The 21,390-nt window shown below is 45.3% G+C and overlaps 1 protein-coding gene across 1 annotated transcript; it reads left to right on the forward strand.

Annotated features, from left to right (window-relative positions):
- Window positions 1–9: 9 nt before the first annotated feature.
- LOC308156232 (interleukin-31 receptor subunit alpha-like) lies at window positions 10–19,605 on the forward strand (the record flags this gene model as incomplete). The annotated part of the gene is made up of 14 exons (XM_080529582.1): window positions 10–361; window positions 625–745; window positions 2,957–3,132; window positions 4,028–4,155; window positions 4,509–4,671; window positions 7,820–7,899; window positions 8,317–8,524; window positions 9,398–9,607; window positions 10,192–10,290; window positions 11,077–11,220; window positions 11,823–11,960; window positions 17,133–17,217; window positions 17,720–17,801; window positions 18,303–19,605. 14 exons carry the CDS (start codon window positions 10–12, stop codon window positions 18,825–18,827), a joined length of 2,511 nt encoding a protein of 836 aa, XP_080385708.1. The 3' UTR covers window positions 18,828–19,605.
- Window positions 19,606–21,390: the final 1,785 nt, after the last annotated feature.

Below are 21,390 nucleotides of genomic sequence, written 5' to 3' on the forward strand. Positions count from 1 at the left end.
TGCTTTAAGATGTTTGTCATATTTCAGAGTTCAGAGTTTCCGTTATGTTTAATTGTTCCAACAACAGGACAGCGTGAAGGATGTACATGTGAAGTTATCCCCAAAGACCCCTACATCGAGCTGGGCTCCGACATCCAGATTGGGTTCAGGAACACGTGCAGTGGTGAAGATCACCCTCACAACCACGGCAAGATCTACTGGACCCTGAACAACCAGAGGGTGGATGAGAGCCTTTATGAGGTCATCAACTCCACCTTCTCTGCTGTGGCCCTGGGGAACTTCTCCCTGCACAGGGCAACGGTCCAATGCCACAGCCTGGTTTTTGAGCAGGTTCTGGGTGGGACCATCATCAAAACATACCGTTAGTACAATATGGAGGATCGCTTATAATCTTTAAGCTTCTCTCTCTCTCTCTCTCTCTCTCTCTCTCTCTCTCTCTCTCTCTCTCTCTCTCTCTCTCTCTCTCTCTCTCTCTCTCTCTCACTCAGTCACTGACTCTTTCTTTTGTTGTTGTTTTTGCACGTCATCCAAGGACTCATCATCATTCATTGTTAAATCCATCCATTTGAATTAATCTTTTTTTGAGACTTATCATATTTTTCTTTTTCTTTTCTTTTTCATCAGAGAGACCCAGTAACATATCATGTGTCATGTCTACATCACCATCAAGTAATTTTACATGTCACTGGGAGGACAACATGAATGATTCCTCATTGAAAGTAAAATACACAGTCTATAGGAAATGGTGAGTTTTGACCATGTGTATATACAACAGGGGAGGCTGGTGGAGGTAGAAATCGGAGGACAGGCTCATTGTAATGAATGGAATGAGGAAGTCTTAGATACCATTCCTCATTTAATTCCATGAGCCCATCCTCTGATATCTACCTCCACCAGCCTCCCCTGATATACAGCACGTGCTTTTCCAAGCTTCCTGTTACTATATCCACTTTGGCCTCAACATTCCTCTCTGTCACATTCTGAATGACCAACAGCTGCATGTCCCTGTGACCTTCTGTACACCACACAACTGTGCTAGCCCTCTGAGCTCAAGCCTAAGTGCTCAGTGCTAACACAGGTCTTCAGGGTCACACCACAGGTGTTGCAGGGATTGTTACCTGTCTGTCTCTGTGTAGGGGTTGTTACCTGTCTGTTTCTGTGTAGGGGTTGTTACCTGTCTGTTTCTGTGTAGGGGTTGTTACCTGTCTGTGTCTGTGTAGGGGTTGTTACCTGTCTGTCTCTGTGTAGGGGTTGTTACCTGTCTGTCTCTGTGTAGGGGTTGTTACCTGTCTGTCTCTGTGTAGGGGTTGTTACCTGTCTGTCTCTGTGTAGGGGTTGTTACCTGTCTGTGTCTGTGTAGGGGTTGTTACCTGTCTGTCTCTGTGTAGGGGTTGTTACCTGTCTGTGTCTGTGTAGGGGTTGTTACCTGCCTGTCTCTGTGTAGGGGTTGTTACCTGTCTGTCTCTGTGTAGGGGTTGTTACCTGTCTGTGTCTGTGTAGGGGTTGTTACCTGTCTGTGTCTGTGTAGGGGTTGTTACCTGTCTGTCTCTGTGTAGGGGTTGTTACCTGTCTGTCTCTGTGTAGGGGTTGTTACCTGTCTGTCTCTGTGTAGGGGTTGTTACCTGTCTGTCTCTGTGTAGTGGTTGTTACCTGTCTGTCTCTGTGTAGGGGTTGTTACCTGTCTGTCTCTGTGTAGGGGTTGTTACCTGTCTGTCTCTGTGTAGGGGTTGTTACCTGTCTGTGTCTGTGTAGGGGTTGTTACCTGTCTGTCTCTGTGTAGGGGTTGTTACCTGTCTGTGTCTGTGTAGGGGTTGTTACCTGTCTGTCTCTGTGTAGGGGTTGTTACCTGTCTGTGTCTGTGTAGTGGTTGTTACCTGTCTGTCTCTGTGTAGGGGTTGTTACCTGTCTGTGTCTGTGTAGGGGTTGTTACCTGTCTGTCTCTGTGTAGGGGTTGTTACCTGTCTGTCTCTTTGTAGGCGTTGTTACCTGTCGGTCTCTGTGTAGGGGTTGTTACCTGTCTGTGTCTGTGTAGTGGTTGTTACCTGTCTGTCTCTGTGTAGGGGTTGTTACCTGTCTGTCTCTGTGTAGGGGTTGTTACCTGTCTGTGTCTGTGTAGGGGTTGTTACCTGTCTGTCTCTGTGTAGGGGTTGTTACCTGTCTGTCTCTGTGTAGGGGTTGTTACCTGTCTGTCTCTGTGTAGGGGTTGTTACCTGTCTGTCTCTGTGTAGGGGTTGTTACCTGTCTGTCTCTGTGTAGGGGTTGTTACCTGTCTGTCTCTGTGTAGGGGTTGTTACCTGTCGGTCTCTGTGTAGGGGTTGTTACCTGTCTGTCTCTGTGTAGGGGTTGTTACCTGTCTGTCTCTGTGTAGGGGTTGTTACCTGTCTGTGTCTGTGTAGGGGTTGTTACCTGTCTGTCTCTGTGTAGGGGTTGTTACCTGTCTGTCTCTGTGTAGGGGTTGTTACCTGTCTGTCTCTGTGTAGGGGTTGTTACCTGTCTGTCTCTGTGTAGGGGTTGTTACCTGTCTGTCTCTGTGTAGTGGTTGTTACCTGTCTGTCTCTGTGTAGGGGTTGTTACCTGTCTGTCTCTGTGTAGTGGTTGTTACCTGTCTGTGTCTGTGTAGGGGTTGTTACCTGTCTGTGTCTGTGTAGTGGTTGTTACCTGTCTGTCTCTGTGTAGGGGTTGTTACCTGTCTGTCTCTGTGTAGGGGTTGTTACCTGTCTGTGTCTGTGTAGGGGTTGTTACCTGTCTGTGTCTGTGTAGGGGTTGTCACCTGTCTGTGTCTGTGTAGTGGTTGTTACCTGTCTGTCTCTGTGTAGGGGTTGTTACCTGTCTGTGTCTGTGTAGGGGTTGTTACCTGTCTGTGTCTGTGTAGGGGTTGTCACCTGTCTGTCTCTGTGTAGGGGTTGTCACCTGTCTGTCTCTGTGTAGGGGTTGTTACCTGTCTGTCTCTATGTAGGGAGAAAGTTAATGGCGGTGGAAATTGGGAGGGCAATACATGCACTTCTAGGAGAAGGTCGTGTACATTCACGGACATGCCCATCTTGTCCCGTATTCAACACATCACTGTGAGAGCTACGACCACTGCCTGGGAGGTCGACTCAGTCACACAACCACTGGATCCATGGCAAACAAGTACGTAATCAAAATGCATAGAGAGCGTGTGTGTGTTTGCGCGTGCGCGTGTATCTTCCTGTATGAGTTGGACCAGCTTCTCTAGGATTTCATCCAGCACCCTGTGGACACATACACATACACACAGATAGAGAGGAAAGGGGGAGGTAAAGTTGAGAGAGAGAGAGAGTGAGAGACAGTGAGAGAGGGGGGGGAGAAAGGAAGAGAGAGAGAGGGAGGGAGGAAGAAAGAGAGAGTGGAAGAAAGAGAGAGAGGGGGAGAGAAAGGAAGAGAGAGAGAGAGGGAGGAAGAAAGAGAGAGCGAGGAATAGAAACAGACAGAGTGTGCCGGCTGCTGTTCCTACGAGACACTGCGGAGCAGAAACACGTTAAAACTGCCTGTGTTAAAACTGCCCATGTCCTCACCAGCATACCACTATCCCAATACTTTTATACCACTATACCAATACTTTTCTTTATTCTATGTGGTACACTAATGTGGATATTGGAATATAGCCTATGTGACGGTATGAGTAGGAAATATAGAGGAACATTGAATGCAGGACAAAATGGAGAGACGCAACACATAAATAAACATACTTTTCAGAAGGTCGTCATTTCTGTATTATAAATCCTTTTTTTGATTGGTCATATGTAATATTCTAATATTTTTTGTGGTACTAGATTTTGGATTTTCATCAGCTGTAAGCCGTAATCATCAACATTAAATCAAAAAAGGCTTGAAATATTTCACTTTGTGTAATGAATCTAGAATATATGAAAGTTTCACTTTTTGAATTAAATTCTAGAATATAATACAAATTTGAGATGCACCTGTATGTCTTGTGAATGTACTTGTATGTTACTTCTAAGAAATGGCCATCTTATCCGTAACATTGGGGATGATGCTTTCACAGTGAAGGTCGACCATCCTGAGAGGGTGAAGGTGGTTCCACTGTTCAACCGTCTGAGGGTTGAATGGAGCAGACCTGAAGGAGAGCGTTATATAGGCTGGTCAATAAACTGTCAAGTCAAATATGCCCAGGTACAGTATGCAGCTTTATAATTTACCATTTATCTAAATGGTAAGATCTCTGTCTGTTGCTCTGCGCAGTGTCATAGTTCTGTTTCCTAGAGCAGAACAAATGTCCAGTTGTCATGACATTGGACAGTAAAGCTTTAATAGTGCAGAGTCCAGAGTCCAGTGTAAGACTTTGTTTATTTTCCTTCTGTGTCAGCATAGCTCTGTTTTCTCAGAAAAACAATACAAAACGAAGCCATCTTAGTTCCCTGAAAAAGCATGTATCTAAAAAGAAGTTTGAGCTGAGCTATTTATAGTGACAAGTGTGTGTGTCACTGATGTCTCTGTTTTCTCTTCTGTTTATTCACTTCCTGTAGCATGTGATCAACACGTCCATGAATGTGAACGCCATCCTGGGCTCTCTGACCACAGGGGAGGTGGAGCCCTGCACCAACCACACAGTGTCGGTGCGCTGTGCGTTAGGCCACGCCCCCTGGAGCGAATGGACCAGTGGAGAGACAGCCCTCTCCTCACTTAATGGTAAGACACTGTTCAATCAAAAATATGGATGAGTTGATGGATGGATGGATGGATGGGTAGATGGATTTATGGATGGATGGCTGGATGGATTGACTTTCTGGCTCTGGAGAGGTTGGAAACCTTCCTGACCCTGAATAATATTTTAGAAATGTGTTTTTCTCTACAAGCCTCTTCACCTCAACTGATTGGATATGAGGTGTGAGAAACAAGGTTGGAATCCTGTTTACACACTATCCCTTAAATCACATGAGTATTGATACTTGTCGTACGGGTAGGAGACGGTCTGTGACTTTAGTTGACACACAACTGGTGAAATCTAGTCTGTCTAGAGCAACGTTGTGAACCAATCACCACCTTTACACATTTCCTGATCATACATTCTTTAAAGAAAAGGTTCTGAAAGTTTCTGAAGGTTTCTTCATTTCTATATATATTATTTCATATATTGTACATGGTCTTGCTTGAGACAGCTAACTGTACAATAGCCTGTTTTCAGTTTCAGTATTACTGTTGAATGGTACTACGTGTTCTCCTGTATTGACTTGATATATCATGTGATGACTTCCTGAAAACAATTACGGCTGCCTGTTGATAGAGCTGTGGGAGGAAAAGGAAACAGAGGAACCAGCATAAAGTGATTATGAATAGTTAATGATGGAAGCTAGTCTCTTGCTAGGGGCTGAGTCTGGTTGAGGCTGGTGTGAGTCTGGTAGAGGTCTGAGTGGTAGAGGTGTGAGTCTGGTAGAGGTGTGAGTCTAGTAGAGGTGTGAGTCTAGTAGGGGTGTGAGTCTAGTAGAGGTGTGAGTCTGGTAGAGGTGTGAGTGTGGTAGAGGTGTGAGTGTGGTAGAGGTGTGAGTCTAGTAGAGGTGTGAGTCTGGTAGAGGTGTGAGTCTAGTAGAGGTGTGAGTCTGGTAGAGGTGTGAGTGGTAGAGGTGTGAGTGTGGTAGAGGTGTGAGTGTGGTAGAGGTGTGAGTCTGGTAGAGGTGTGAGTCTAGTAGAGGTGTGAGTCTGGTAGAGGTGTGAGTGGTAGAGGTGTGAGTCTAGTAGAGGTGTGAGTCTGGTAGACGTGTGTGACGTGGTGTGAGTCTGGTAGAGGTCTGAGTGGTAGAGGTGTGAGTCTGGTAGAGGTGTGAGTCTGTTAGAGGTGTGAGTGTGGTAGAGGTGTGAGTGGTAGAGGTGTGAGTGGTAGAGGTGTGAGTGGTAGAGGTGTGAGTGGTAGAGGTGTGAGTGGTAGAGGTGTGAGTCCGGTAGAGGTGTGAGTGTGGTAGAGGTGTGAGTGGTAGAGGTGTGAGTCTGGTAGAGGTGTGAGTGTTACGGATAACACTGGCTCCCCGCTGGTGGAATGAGCTCCCCACGGCTGTCAGAACGGCAGAGTCACTACCCATCTTCCGTCGTAGACTGAAGACCCATCTCTTCAGGTTACATCTTAACTGCTCCTCCTGAGACATCTTCTGACCCTTACCACTACGTCTCCTAAAGACACCCGCTTTCCCCTCTACTGTGTCCCTAAGAACTTCTATTGCCCCCCTTGTACTGTTTCTCAGTTTCTCCAGTAAAAAATAAAAAAAATAAAAAAAATAAAATAAAAAGGTTTTAGTAGAAGGCGATAGGGAGAAGGTTTTTCCTTCTATCAGTGGCCCCGGGCCCGAGCTAGATTACTCTTCCTGCAACGAATGGTGGATTGCTGATTCACATGCTTAGTATTCAAATGTATTGATTGTAAGTCGCTTTGGAATAAGTGCCAAATAAGTGCCAAATGCCAAAAATGTAAATGTAAATGTAAGTGTGGTAGAGGTGTGAGTGTGGTAGAGGTCTGAGTGGTAGAGGTGTGAGTCTGGTAGAGGTGTGAGTGGTAGAGGTGTGAGTCTGGTAGAGGTGTGAGTCTGGTAGAGGTGTGAGTGTGGTAGAGGTGTGAGTGTGGTAGAGGTGTGAGTGGTAGAGGTGTGAGTGGTAGAGGTGTGAGTGGTAGAGGTGTGAGTGTGGTAGAGGTCTGAGTGGTAGAGGTGTGAGTCTGGTAGGGCTGCAACTAACGATTATTTTGGTAGTCGACTAATCTGTCGATTATTTTCCGATTAGTCTCGATTAGTCGTGTGGCTTTTCGCTGCGCGTAAATGGCGACGCAGAAGCATAAATCCGGCTTAACTAGCTATCTAACCTAACGTTACGCCAAGCTACAGCTGCTCACAGAGCTAGTTGATTGGCTAGCTAGCATTGCTGGCTAGACTACAGACAGCTCACGTTAGTAGGCTACGCTTGGCGCTGTTTATCTTACAGACAGCTCGCTGGTGGACTCAACATAATTGAAATAGCATTCACTTATCAAGCATCATTCATGATCATCCACCATGACTACCTGGTATTTTAATAGCGACCACCCCTCACTTCATTTCATCTCGCGTTCTCCTGGCTTCAACATGGAAAACCCCTGCTACGTAACGTTACATACAAGCGCCTCTGTCTGTCACATGCGTGCCACAGGGCAAATAAATTAATAGCACAAACGCTCATAGCATGTACAGCCCTGTCCATGAGACGTTGTTTTCCAACATGTAACAGTAAAGCTAACATAAACATTACGACCCTAACAATATAACGTTAGCCAGTTGGCTAACAACGTTAGCTAAAACTTACCCAGCTGATTCTTGCATGGCTCCCGTTTAAAAAAAAAAAAAAAAAAAAAAAAACGTTTTTTGGAAATATATCTTTTTATGCGATTAGTCGACAACAACATTTCACGTCGACGAATTTTCGTTATCGATTAGTCGTACCCAATCGACTAATCGTTGCAGCCCTAGAGTCTGGTAGAGGTGTGAGTGTGGTAGAGGTGTGAGTGGTAGAGGTGTGAGTGGTAGAGGTGTGAGTCTGGTAGAGGTGTGCGTGTGAGTCTGGTAGAGGTGTGAGTCTGGTAGAGGTGCGAGTCTGGTAGAGGTGCGAGTCTGGTAGAGCTGTGAGTCTGGTAGAGGTCTGAGTCTGGTAGCATGAAGTATAGTAGACTAAATGGGAAACATTTACATTTTTTATAATCTCTGTATGATAGAAACAGGCTAAAACACTATCGTCTTTTGGATCATAGACTACAATGAACTAGTGCTAAGATGGTTTTGAACTAGTGCTATGATGGTTTTTTACCCCTGGTTTCTCTGAACAGTAAGCTCTATACCGTTGAACCTGTGGAGGAAGATAGAAGTTTCTGACATCACCGGGAGGAGGGTACACCTGATGTGGGAGGTAAGGTGACACACACAGGAGGGCAAGACGAGTTTTGAGAACTCTTGAGAACAATTGAAAAGGGGCCTATATGTAACGGCTGGGGGTTTGAACCTGGGACCTCGCTCATGGATGCCACAGACTGAAGTGTTATACCAAGAGGACATCCTCCTAGTTCAATGGCTATATCTGGGCCTAGAAGTAACAGGCAGGGCTACCCTCATCACAACACAAGGGTCAATGTCAACCACATGTAATTTCCTCCTATCCTGTATAGGTTACAATCAAAGCAGTACAACATTACAAGACATTTCCATTCCCAAAACGATGACCAAATATAACTCCAAACAGACCCACTGATTTCTGAAAGGAGTTTGGGATAATACTGAATGGTTGTGATGTACTGTTCTGCTCTGTCCTCGACCTCTCTCTGTGCAGGGCATCTCACCGGCATGCAAGGCTGTGGATGGTTACAGAGTCAGAGTGATGACTGACAACAACCCCATACCTGTCAAACATTTCAACACAACTAGAGATAACATTAGGGTTACCTTGGACAAGGAGGCACACAGAATCACCCTGGCTGCCTACAGCCATGACATCACGTTTCCAGAAGATTCTACCTACGTACCAGCCGTCGGAGCGAGTAGGTCCTCCTATGAGTGTTCAGTTGCCTGTACCTCATTGTTAACATTAGTGTTGTTCCGATACCATTTTTTGATCCCGATACCGATACCGATACCTGACCGTGCAGTACTTGCCGATACCGAGTACCGATCCGATACCACGGCGTTTGAAAAAACAAAACAAAAAAACATGTTTTTTGAGCCGCATACTCACCTCGATGTAAAATTATTGCTAACACTTAGTCTGGCACTGCTCAAAACCTTTGTAAAACAGGAAAAAATACCAACAGAGAGTGAATACTATAGAACTTTTTTTTATTGTCTACCTGGTATGGTGACAAGAAAATCAACCCCTTATAAAACCTGAAATGTGGCTCTCACAGATGCCAATCAGTGCAATATCCATTTAAGATATAAAACAGTCGTAGTAGTAGTGCAACAGCAAGTGAACATTTACAAACAAAATAACTTTAGTACTTAAAAAAAAAAAAAAAAAAAAAAAAAGTCGTTTTTTTGGTTTGTTAGTACTCGCCGATACCGATACCAGCATTTTTGTGCGTATAGGTGGCCATGCCGATACTAGTATCGGTATCGGAACAACACTAGTTAACATGTAGCAAAATACGTTAGTACACACCATGACAACATGTACAATCTGATATTTTTGTGTCCTGTGCTTTAGTCCTCAAGCGTAATGCTGAGGTGGCTTTGGGCATCTCTTTGTTTACAAATTACAATACAGTATTATTTTTACATTATACAGTTATTATTGTTAGTCGATTATAATGTTAATTGTTCTTCTGCTTTTCATTATGATGTACTGTAACATTGATGTAGATACGACCATGCTGTAACAGTTGTCGTGTGCGTGTGTGTGTGTGTGTGTTCTGTAGCTCTCCCTCAGGTCAGACAGGTCCACACCTCGGCCCATGATGGTGTCATCCAGGTCAGCTGGGCTGCTCCTGCCCCTGGCCTTCCCCCTGTCCCTGCCCCTGGCTCTACCCTCCCTGAACAGCTGGTCCATAGCTACATGGTAGACTGGACCACAGATGGAACCACTTACACCTGGACACAGACACCAGACACTCACATCTCACTGACTGGTGAGTGGGTTGAGATGAAAAGGAAGGAAAGATGGATGGATGGATTAATGCATGGATGGGTCAGTGGATGGATGGAGGGATGGATAGGTGGATGGATGGAAGGATGGTGGGCGGGTGGCTGGGTGGAAAGCTAGATACAGGATTATTCTGTGTTATATTGATGTGTTGGCTTAACTATCTGACATGCTGTAAACTGAGAACAATATGTTTTTTCATATGCCATAGTCAATCAGTGCCAGCTGTTTGAGATTGAACTGCCCACTGCTGCATTCTTTTAGTTTGTCATTGTGGTTGGGAGACTTTTAACAACTAATGGTGCTAGACTGGGTTTCTCTACAGCCACTCACCACTCAGCCTGTTATTCTTATCCACAGTTTGCACTTAGAGACCTACAGAACATTGGGATGTTTCCAAACAGCTATTATCTCTCTCCTTCTCTCTCTCTCTCTCTCTTCCTCTCACTCTCTCTCTCTCTCTCTCTCTCTCTCTCTCTCTCTCTCTCTCTCTCTCTCTCTCTCTCTCTCTCTCTCTATCTCTCTCTCTCTCTCTCTCTCTCTCTCTCTCTCTCTCTCTCTCTCTCTCAGGCCTGCAGCCTTTTAAGCAGTACACTATAACAGTAACTCCTTTGAACAATGACAAGACTGGACAGGAACATGTTACATGCATCTGTTCCAAAGAAAGAGGTACAGAACAAATTTTCCTCTAACTTTTATTCATGTGTCTAGAGCCAGTTTCCCAGACACAGATTAAGTGCCTGAATGAATGAATGGTCTTTATTGTCATTGCTATAGTACAGGTACCAAACAACGAAATTTAGGAGGGGTGGCTCCCCTGGTGTTAGGAAAGAAAAAAAACTTTAAAAAAAAAACACAAGAAGGGAAGGAGCTGGTTTACATAAATAAAGGCTATGTACACTATCCACTATACTATACTGTACAGATAGACGACTAGGGTTGTCATATTGCACATAGTGTTATTGCACATTCATTTAAAGTGTCGCAGTTTGCAGGCTTGAAATGTACATATTTGTGCCTCAGCACTACACCTGATTTTTTCAGTCCAGCAGCTGCCATCAATCCGTCCAGACTGTCCAGGGCCCAGAACCTAGGTCTTTGCTGTGTTCAGGGCCTGGATGGCCCTGGGGTAGAAGCTGTTCTTCAGTCTGTTTGTCCTTGCGGCCAAGGTCCTGTACCGCCTTTTCGAGGGCAGCCGGGTAAAGTGTTCGTACCCAGGGTGGGTTGGGTCCCTGGAGATCTTGGAGGCCTTCCTGAGACAGCGTGTGTTGTACAGCTCTTCCAGAGAGGGGAGGGGGGCGCCGGTGATCTTCTGGGCTGTTCAGCCCTGGACTAGATCTTTATTGAAATAGCTTTTCAGTCCAGGCCAAGGAGTAGGCATAATCTGTGCCTGGGAAGCCGGCACCTTCCATGTTCAGATCCTGTTGTGTAACGGTTCCTCTTCCTGTGTGCCAGCTCCAGGGAACATCTCCTCTGTCCATGTGGAAGCTGAGGACCGGAGCGCCTGGGTCAACTGGACTGCGGTGCCACAGACTTACTGTAGCGGAGCGGTGGTCAACTACACGGTGTTCTACCAGATAGAGACAGAGCCTGAGATGAGTATGTTTCCTTATAAACTGTTGATTGTTTGTTTGTCTGTTTATGTGAGAATGGCCAGATAGAAACTGAGATAGCCAGATACTATACCTTGTTCCTACAGGGCTCAGTAAGGGTGTCCGGTCTCAGTAAGATATCCCCTGTAGAGCCCCGCGGTGGTGTAGCGGTCTAAGCACTAACCACTAGTGCAAGCTGCCCACCGGGGACTGGGATCGAATCCCAGCTCGCCAGATCCGGATATGGCCGAGGCACACACAGGGAGCGGCATATTGAGCGGCCGCTCCCGAGGGCGGTATAGGAATAGTTCCGGACAAGGATCCGTCGCGCAACACCGCCCCCGGGGTGCCGGAATAACGGTGCTGGGCTCGAGGAGCCAGTCAGCTAGTCTGCCTGGCGATCTCCTCTGGGGCTGCCGGCCACGGGGTCGTGCGGCGGATCCTACGCAATAGGCAGGGGATAATTGGATGCTAGGTTGGGTTCAATTGGCTACCAAATTGGGTGAAAAAGGGATAAAATCTGGAGAGAAAAAAATAAAAAATAAAATAAAATATCCCCTGTAGAAATAAAACATCAATTAAAACATGATTGCCTTTCTCTCCTCTCAGATGTAACTGTTAACAGCAGGAAGCTGGTCATCTTAGAACATCTCCAACCAGGCAGGAAATACAGAGTTCATGTCATGGCCACCGCTGTTACTGGGTCAACCAATAGCAGCATCACTGTCTTCACAACAAACAGATACAGTAAGTATTTAGGTTGTTTACATAACCCCGGCTCTCTGAGGAGGTTGAGTGAGTGTCTCACTATGGGAACGCCTGCTGTGTGACCTCATCAGAAGCTCAATATCATTGAGCCAGCCCTCATTGGCTGGCCCAGATGACACTTATGTCAGGAGGGGAGGGACCCTCCTCCTTTATAAGGCGTAGACAGAGCATCAGTCGTCATTCAAGTACACCTCTTCCTCGCTTCTGTAGCAAGAAGGGTGAACTGGTGAGATACTCACTCATACTGCTATGAGTAATGATTATACTAAATAGCCTAAAGTTCTCTTTCATAGTATTCGTTTCGTGTCTCACTGTGGGAAAATACTCACTCCTGTATTGCCAGACATGCCTGCAAAACAACAACTGTCCCCAATGGACCCTCACACACTAGGAGCCACGTCCTAAGAGGAACCCAAACTGAGGACTGAATGTGCTGAATGTGCTAGAGTTGGTGTCGTGACATCCAACCTATAAAATCTAGCAAATGTGTGTGCCGTCGCACACACCTCCTGAATAGAAACCCCTTTAAAGAGAGCCCACAAGGTCTCTAGACCTCTAATAGAGTGCGCATGTAAGCCCGCGGGAGGATGGAGGCCCCTACTAGAGTAAGCCAAGGCAATAGACCCCACTATCCAATGGGAAAGATTTGGCTTTGGCACGTTGGCTTTCCCACGTGCAGACTATTAATCCTTCAGGTCGATTAATGTGAACCTATAAAACGCAACGGGAGGAGTATGTCAACAACCCGAACCTGTATTTTTGGTGCTGATTCAGAGCGTGGATGTCTAGAATAGCTCTAATGCCCCCCCCTTTCTTTGGGACCAGAAAATACCTTGAGTAGAACCCGCTGTGGTTCTCCTTGAGAGGCACAATTCTTCTAGCTCCTTTCTCCCTGAGAATGGAAATCTGTCGGCTGACAGAAGGGCAGAGGCATTGAGAGCCCTCTCTGACAGAGCCACTGCTTTGTAGCACTTATCGGTAAGGCTTGACTGGAAGCAGTCTGATTTGGCGGACATGGACGGGATGAAGACATGGAAGCCTTCGGGTGCAGATGGCTTGCTACCATGGGCTCGATCGACGGAATGTGGCGAAGGCCGAAGGAGTCCATCCCCTCACAGTCCAGCTGAGAACCCCCAACTACGGGGTGTTTCTCGTTGAATGGCCGTTCTTTCCACGTTGACGGTATCTCGTCGAGTAGCTCCGGGAAGAACGGCATCATTTGTTTACCCGTCTTGGCCGCCATCTGCAGTCTCTTCCCGTCAAAGCAGTTTCAGTTTGGGCGACGGGCCATGGGATATTCAGCCTGTTAGCCGCTTGCTTGCACATGTCTTGCATGTCAAGGTCCAGAGGAGACGGGCGGAGGGTTGGTTACCTCCGTCCGGCGTAGGGAGCTTTGCAGCCCCGCGCCTACCGATGGGGAAGTGGGATTCCTCCTCATCATCGATTGACAAGATGAGGTCCGAGTTGGGCGACTCTCCCTCATCGTTGTACAGCTGTACAACACGCTGCCCTCATCGTTGTACGCATCTCTCTCTGGGATGTACCGAGCAGCGGTAGGGCTTTCATCTCCCTGGTCATCCAGCACCAGGAAACCGGTGTCAGGGCTTGAAGGAACTAGGTCCGCCCAGCTCGGTCCAGGTATGGCTGAAGACGCCACCGCGTTAGTTCTGTGACAGCAGCGTTTCAGCTGGCCCACACAGGAGTTGGTCTTCCCCAGACAGGCTAACTTGGCGGTTCAGCCGTCTGCGGAGAAGTTTAGTGGGCGACTGACGCTCTGTCTATGCCTTATAAAGGAGGAGGGTCCCTCCCCTCCTGACATAAGCGTCATCTGGGCCAGCCAATGAGGGCTGATGCAATGATATTGAGCTTCTGGTGAGGTCATGCAGGAGGCGTTCCCACCGTGAGTAGAGACACAGAGGCTCTAACTGTGCGATGCAGGACAGCTGAGAGGAGACGGTGTGCACTGCGTCTATATCACAAAATGTACATTTGATACGTAAAAGTAAGCTAGCTAAATAAGTAATCTAACTAACTATGATTGGAAAAGAAGTACTATCCAGTTAGAATTATAGAAGATCTAGTTGTGTTTTTTTACTGGTCTCGCTGCCTGGGTTTGAACAGACTTTGGGATCAACTAAAACGTCTCCATAGGCTATGAACGTATAGAACTTTGCATCCTTTGAAAAAAATGGTGGGATGTAAGGAACTTGTAACTTCGCAAACAGTAGCAGCATTGAAATAGTTTAGTTTATGTTCAACTGGAAAAGGTAGTGAGCACAGATTTTCGTGTTTTAACTTTGCTGAAAATGCCTTTCCACCAAAGAACTGTGGAGCCGATGAGACTGCCATATCTGCCATATATCCTACCTCCACTATGATTGGAAATGAAGTAGTGTCCAGTTGTGGAATTATATTTAGCAGTAGCGACATTCAGAGTCTGGGGCAGTTCTTATGCGCTCTGCCCTGCTGGTTGCACGATGCAGGACAGCTGTGAAAGGAGACAGACCAGGCAATGTTCAGGCTTCCGTTCAGGCATACAGTGAGTGACCCGGTAAATTGCATGGAATTATACATGGTCTCCACCCGGGTAATTGCCTGGGCGGATTTCCCTGGTCAGTGTTAGGGATTTGTATTAAAATAACTAGAAGTGATAAATCAAGTACTGTGTGTTCATTTAAATAATATGTGACTGAGGTCAGTTGAAGTCTCACAGAACCATAAAAGAGAGGTTCTGCTTTTGAGCGACATGGGGGGAAGGGGCTCCTGACTGGGAGAAAGTGTTGTGGTTCAAACCGGCTGTAGATTGCTTATTTTTACCTATGTACTAACAACCATTTTGTACCTGCTGTTATGATATTCTATTTCCCTATACTCATTTTATACTATCATAACTAATGATTAATGATAAGTCTATTCTTCTATACTGTATTTTAACTTGTTAATCGAATCCCAAGTCATGGGAGTCTGTGGGCCTGGCAACAGTGATGTTTACACAAGTGATCCTGATAAGGACATAGGACCTACAGACCTGGTCAGGAGGGAATGTGTTTGAAGATTAAATAACTGGCCAATTAGTGCTTTAGAACGTACGTAGAATACACCCAAAATAACTATCAAAATATCTGTGCATCCTAAAAACATAACTGTGTGCATATGCTTACTGGTTCCTTAAAAAACATTAGAATGTGTGTGTATCTAACGTCGCGCAAGACTAGGCTGCTCAGGATACCGTTGCCGACAGAGTGTCCGAACACTCTCACCATGACAAACGACCGGGGGGTCAGAAGAAGAAGATAACACACTCGCACGGACACCGAAAGGAGTCGAAAGCCACATACCGATATAAAACAGACGCTTACCATAAAACCTACCAGAGGGACAGCCCATCCCTAAATGTTAAGGAACATGTATAAAGACTATGCACCAAGGCGAAACGGGGCTCTTGTCCGGTGAAGCTTCTGCAGTTAACCAGCTGATACTGGCCTGAGGAGGTGAAGCTAGATAAGACCCCTTTCCATGGAATGAAATGCTATTGTTTGCTGATGCTATTGCTTGCTGATGCTATTGTTTGCTGATGTGCTCGAATAAATATTCTCTTAAAGAACAGTTCAGTAGTGGTGCCGAATATATGATTGGATCATTTTATCTTAGAAGTTATATCAAGGACGTCTCGTTGAGATTAAACGAACTCGCTTGTAAGTGACGACTCAATTAAATCAATTCTGGAGAAGTTGATCGCTTTACATCAGTCACGTTCAGACATACGCCGACCCTGGAAATTGCATGGAATCTACTGGGAAGGCTTGTATGTGTGAAAGGGGCTATAGTTTTACTCTCCATGTATAGTACGTTGATACAGTATGTTCAGTGATGCCGGTAACGCGTTACTAAGTAACGCGTTACTCTAATCTGAATACTTTTTTTTGTAACGAGTATTCTAACGCGATACTATTTCAAAATCAGTAATCGGATTAAAGTTACTTATTCAAGTGACTGTGCGTTACTATTGCGTTACTACCTCATAACTTAGGCTAAATGCAGTATTCCTTTGTAATGTTCGATAGTAAACAAACATTTGTTTGCTTTTCTAGCGTCTTGGGGAGTGATGTCAGTGCTCACGTTTTCAACACGAGGTTGTAGCAGAATCGCTCACGTGTATCACCACGCTGATTGCACAGTGTAAACAGAAGCGTAGCCTACACAATGGAGCGAGAGAGAGAGACAGAGAGAGAGAGACAGGCAGAGAGAGAGAGAGAGACAGACAGAAAGAGAGAGAGAGAGAGAGAGAGAGAGAGAGAGAGAGAGAGAGAGAGAGAGAGAGAGAGAGAGAGCGAGAGAGAGAGACGTTGTAAAATGGTGTGGTGCTTCGGTGAAAGGAACATCTTCTCTGAGGCAGCGTGTAGCTCTGTTCCCTAGTCAAACTGATTTGGAAACTATCAACACTCTGCTTATAAATTTCCCCAGTGTGGAAAGCAATGCATACAAAATGAAGCCTGCTGTATTTATCTATCCAGCTATCTCTCTTTCTCTCGCCCTCTCACTCTCTCTGTCTTTAAGTTATTGTTTAAAGTTTAATTATGTAATTTAAGTTACTGTTAAAATAAAGTGAGTTTTGGCAAAACCAGTTTTCATTTTTATGTTGTGGGGGGGGGGGTCGGGTGCCTAGGCAGCTGCCAATAGTAACTAAAAAAGTAACTAGTAATCTAACTTAGTTACTTTTAAAATCAAGTAATCAGTAAAGTAACTAGATTACTTTTTAAAGGAGTACGGTAATCAGTAATCAGTAATCAGAATACTTTTTCAAAGTAACTGTGGCAACACTGAGTATGTTACTATCCTATAGTACGTTGATCCAGTATGCTACTATCCTATTGTAAGTTGATCTAGTATATTACTATCCTATAGCATGTTGATCCAATATATTACTATCCTATACATTGATTCAGTGTATTACTATGCTATATAGTATGGTATATTCATTCAGTGCATCTGTTCTGACCTGCATTTCAAACTCGTGTTCCAACAACATCTGCTGATTGAACACATTAATAGTTATATTCTGCTCAAGATAAATAAAAGCCTTTGTTTACATATTATAGATTGCACAAAAGTATTTGTTTATTATGTATATATATTTCTTTCACCCCCTAGATCGCCCCTTCATCCTCCTGCTGGGGGTCTTTGGAGGCCTCAGCATCTTCATCATCCTCTTCACGGGACTCTTCTGTGTTATTCAGTAGGTCCTCAAAATGGTGGATTCACCTTTAAACCCTAATTCACCCCGCAGGTCTGAACTGAGCTGAGCCGTACTGAGCTGTACTGGGCTGTTCAGGGCTGCACTGAGCCAAGCTGAGCCGTAACGGGGCTGTACTGAGCCGTACTGGGCCATACTGGGCTGTGATGGGCTGTACTGAGCTGTTCTGGTTACATGTATATATACCATATATATATATATATATATATATATATATATATATATATATATATACCATAGCTGAAACAGTGCTGGAAACGAGAAATAGCCAGCACAGTATGCTTCAGGTTAGCCCTGTGGTTTGACCAACTGTTGACAGTCTGGTTTCAGACCTATTGTGTGTGTGTGTCGTGTGTTCAGGCTGTTCTGTTCTAAGCCATGGAAGCCAAACGCAAATGTAAATACCCAAAATTAAGAGTAAAGCTTTTTGCGCTTATTTGTAGTTATTATTATTAATGATTATTCATTATAATGTGATTGGTAGGTGGAGAATGTTTATGGAGAAGATGGTGCCTGACCCTGGTCAAAGTTCCCTGGCTCACTGGTCTTCTCAGACTGGTCACATGGTAAACAACAATAACATCATACCACAAAACCTCACATCCCTTTACCTTAACATACTATACACCTGTTCTATTCACTGTTCTATTCACTGTTCTATGTACACTTCTATTTACTGCACCATTCACTGTTCTATTTACTTTTCTATTCACTCTTCTATTCCCTCTGGTCCTCTCAGAGTATATACAAGGTATACCCTACAAGGTATGATCACACAATCTCACCTTAAAATGCTTAACATCTGTCCTATTCAATGTAGATATGGACTACAAACCCTTACACCACCAATTCACCATAGTTTGAAGAAGAGTAATGTATTCCTGTAATTCTCTAAAATGTCTACAGTTTATTTACAGTTCCGTTTATTTATAACTTTATTCCTAGTACCCAGAACCTAGTGAATAATGAACCTTCCTTCAGGGTGGCCCAACAGGCTGCAGTTTCCATCATTCCTACTGTCTTTACCATTCCCTTTTGGAAACGTGTGTGATCATGTCACCCCCCAGATCCAGCCCTTCAACCACCCCCCGCAACGAGAGAGCTTCTGTGACAGGGTCTACCCCTGGGAGGTGGACGCCATGATGGGTGACATCACTCCAACGACTACAGAGGACCAGGAAACACAGGACCAGGAGCCAATCAACAACCAGAGAGAGGAGCGAATCCCCAGCTTCTGTAGCTGGACCTCCTGTGAGCATGATCCCAGAGAGGGGAGCATGGACTCAGGCATAGGCCCAGGGAACCCCCCTGGACTGGGGCACCCTGACGAGCATCTAGCCCCCCCTGCGGAGATGACCACTGTCTCCTCAGTCATCCAGACCTTCGAGAGCTGTCCCATCAACCCCTACAAGAACCAGAGCCCGGTGGAACTTCCTGTGGGCTTGGGTTTTGGGTTGGGGAGTCAGGTTATGCAGGGCGTCACGGAGGAGAGCGAGCTTCTGTTGGAGACGAAGCAGCTCAGCAAGACGACCCCGACCCCGCTCACAGCCTATGTGACGGTCGACATGTTGGAACAGAGACAGGGCAGGTGAAGGACGGTGATTGGACATGGACATACGCCAGTAGCCAATGAGCTTCTCAGCTTCGTTGTCTCACTCATTCTGATTCTGGTCTTCAAGGACTTATGGGTGGACTTATGTCACCTGACCAGGAAAAAAAGGACCATTGTTTGTCATGGTCAGGTTCTACTGTATTTATGTTTAGTCAAGTCATGTGGTCAGGGAAAACTCCGCCGGGAATAACATTGATCACTCAGAGAGAAGGTTGAATCGTAATCATTGTATTATGCAGATCTGGGTTACATTCTCTGTACAGATGTTTCCAAGGCAGCATGCTCTGTGGTGTAGTGAGCGACCGAGCAATGTACTGATGGAAGTTACAGCTTATATACTTGTTCACAGAGAGAGAATAGCTTTACATCTGTCCATCGTAACTTACAATTGACATTGGTTCCCATACATGGCTCTATCCTATGTCCATGTTGTTCTGCTCTGCTGACCACTGCTGTCTATACATCGTTTTTGAGATGTTTCTCAACTTTTCCCAAGAGACTAAGTTCCCGGTTGCTATGGCACCAAGTTACCCGACCCCTGGTTAGTCTAACTGGACTGGTGCCCCACTAACCGTGGTCTCTAAATCTGGCCCAGGTGCAGTTACAGAGAAAAGCATATTGACTGAGTGGTCAGTTTTAAGTACCGGTATGTTTAAGATTAAACAATGAATATTGCAATATTTGATGGGCACACAAAAACGGTGATACTGTCATTAACTTGAACTGAAATATTATTTGTATATTTGTGGATTATTGTAAAGTGGGACATTAACTGGTACTGTCAAATGCATGACTCCTTATGCAATCTATTGTATAGATCATTGAGTAAATTATGAAAATGGTATCTTCTTGTCTGTGGATTGGTGTTATAGCAATTCCTCTGTGCGTGCGTGCGTGGTGTTGGTTCACCACATCCTGAGAATAGCGCAAGTGTGCCAAGAATGTGTCCTAGAGCCTGGAGGAGGAACCTCCCCAGTGTGCATTGACAGTACACTGACTCTGAGTCATTCACTTTATATCACTCTGACCCAGTCTCAACCTTCCCTAACAATCCATCAAAACATGATCCACAGAATTCCTGTTTATGTGGAATATTCCTGGGAACGCCTAGCGATATAAACATGGCTGCGGTGTTCACCACACAATGAGTCAGGTTGAGTCAATTCTTGACATGCGGACCTTTTCACTAGACTGTGGAGAGCCATTTCAGTTGTGTAGTTTTTTTTTTGTTAATACCAATGTTTGGTCTAAATTTCATGTGAATAATTATAGGAAATATGTAGATTTATAATGTTTTAAAACAATGTATGTTTGAATACTTATTTCCCCCTCTGTGTCTAGCAGAGTGCTTATGGTGACCTCATAACTTTTAGATCCTCTTTTTTTTAAGGATTAGTTCTGCTGAAGCTCTGCTGCTAGTCTTATATTCACCAACTGATCTAATTTAACACAGACAGACACTGCTAGGATTCGGGACAGACCACACAAGCAACATGAAGAAACTTAAGCAGAGAGCAGCAAAAAACAGAAACAGAAACACAGCACTATCGAAGCAGAGAAAAGGGGGATTGGCTAGGGGAATTTATGCTTCTTGGGGTCAGAGGTGAGGAGGGGCTGGGTTAAAAATGTCCAAAAAAAAATCTGAATAAAAGTCCCAAAAAAAGAAATCTGAAGAAAAGTCTGAAGAAAACATTTCCAAATAAAAGTCAGAATAAAAGTCAGAAAAATTACATTTCTGAAAAAAAGTCCAGTATGTGCTGGATGGTGGAGTATTGGTTCAGCGCATCCCATGGACATGTGGATCCACATACAAGGACATCTGCAAGCTGTACAGTGAGTATGTCACAAGGAAGTATGGAGAGGCAGTTGTACCTCCAGACAGCTCCAGATGGGCTCAAGGCTCTGCTGGGGAGATGTGGGAACAGATACCACATCAGGGCTGCTGGAGAAGGTGGAGGGCATGGTGCAGAAGAACGGAGGAGAGTGCTACACCAACAAATTGTTGAGAGGGGCAAAAGCGGTCATACAAAGGAAGATGGAGGCAGAGGCTGTCCCAAGGCAGATGGATCAGCCACAGATGGACCATTCCTCAGAGTCTCTCGTCTCTAACTTCCGTCAATGGATGAAAGCTGCCCTCTCTCCTGAGGTCCTAGAAGAAGTGAAGATGTGGGTGAAGGCAATATTGGCTGGGGCAGCTATGGGGGCAGCGTTTGGGGTGGGCGGTGTGGCTGTAGCAGGTTTAGTCATGTGTGAAGTGGGGGGCCTGGGGACTGCAGCAGCAGCAGCCATGGGAGGGATAGCAGGAGCTATGATAGGGCCCGAGGGGTTGCATGATGCCGGTCCAACAGGTAAACACAAGTGGCAGTAATTAGACCAATAGCAGATTGAGGGACTCTTAACAGTAGAAGGGGCTTCAACTGTAGATCAGGGAGTTGTGGCTGTAGCTTCAGAATCGTTTTTTTCTTCCGTTGTAGCAATGACAAATTCTCCATTCAAATGAAGAGAGGCTCTGGGTGGAATTCCTATATTTCGTTTGTCTATAA

Source organism: Nansenia antarctica (genome assembly GCF_963989245.1).
Source record: "Nansenia antarctica genome assembly, chromosome: 4".
Lineage (NCBI taxonomy): Eukaryota > Metazoa > Chordata > Actinopteri > Argentiniformes > Microstomatidae > Nansenia > Nansenia antarctica.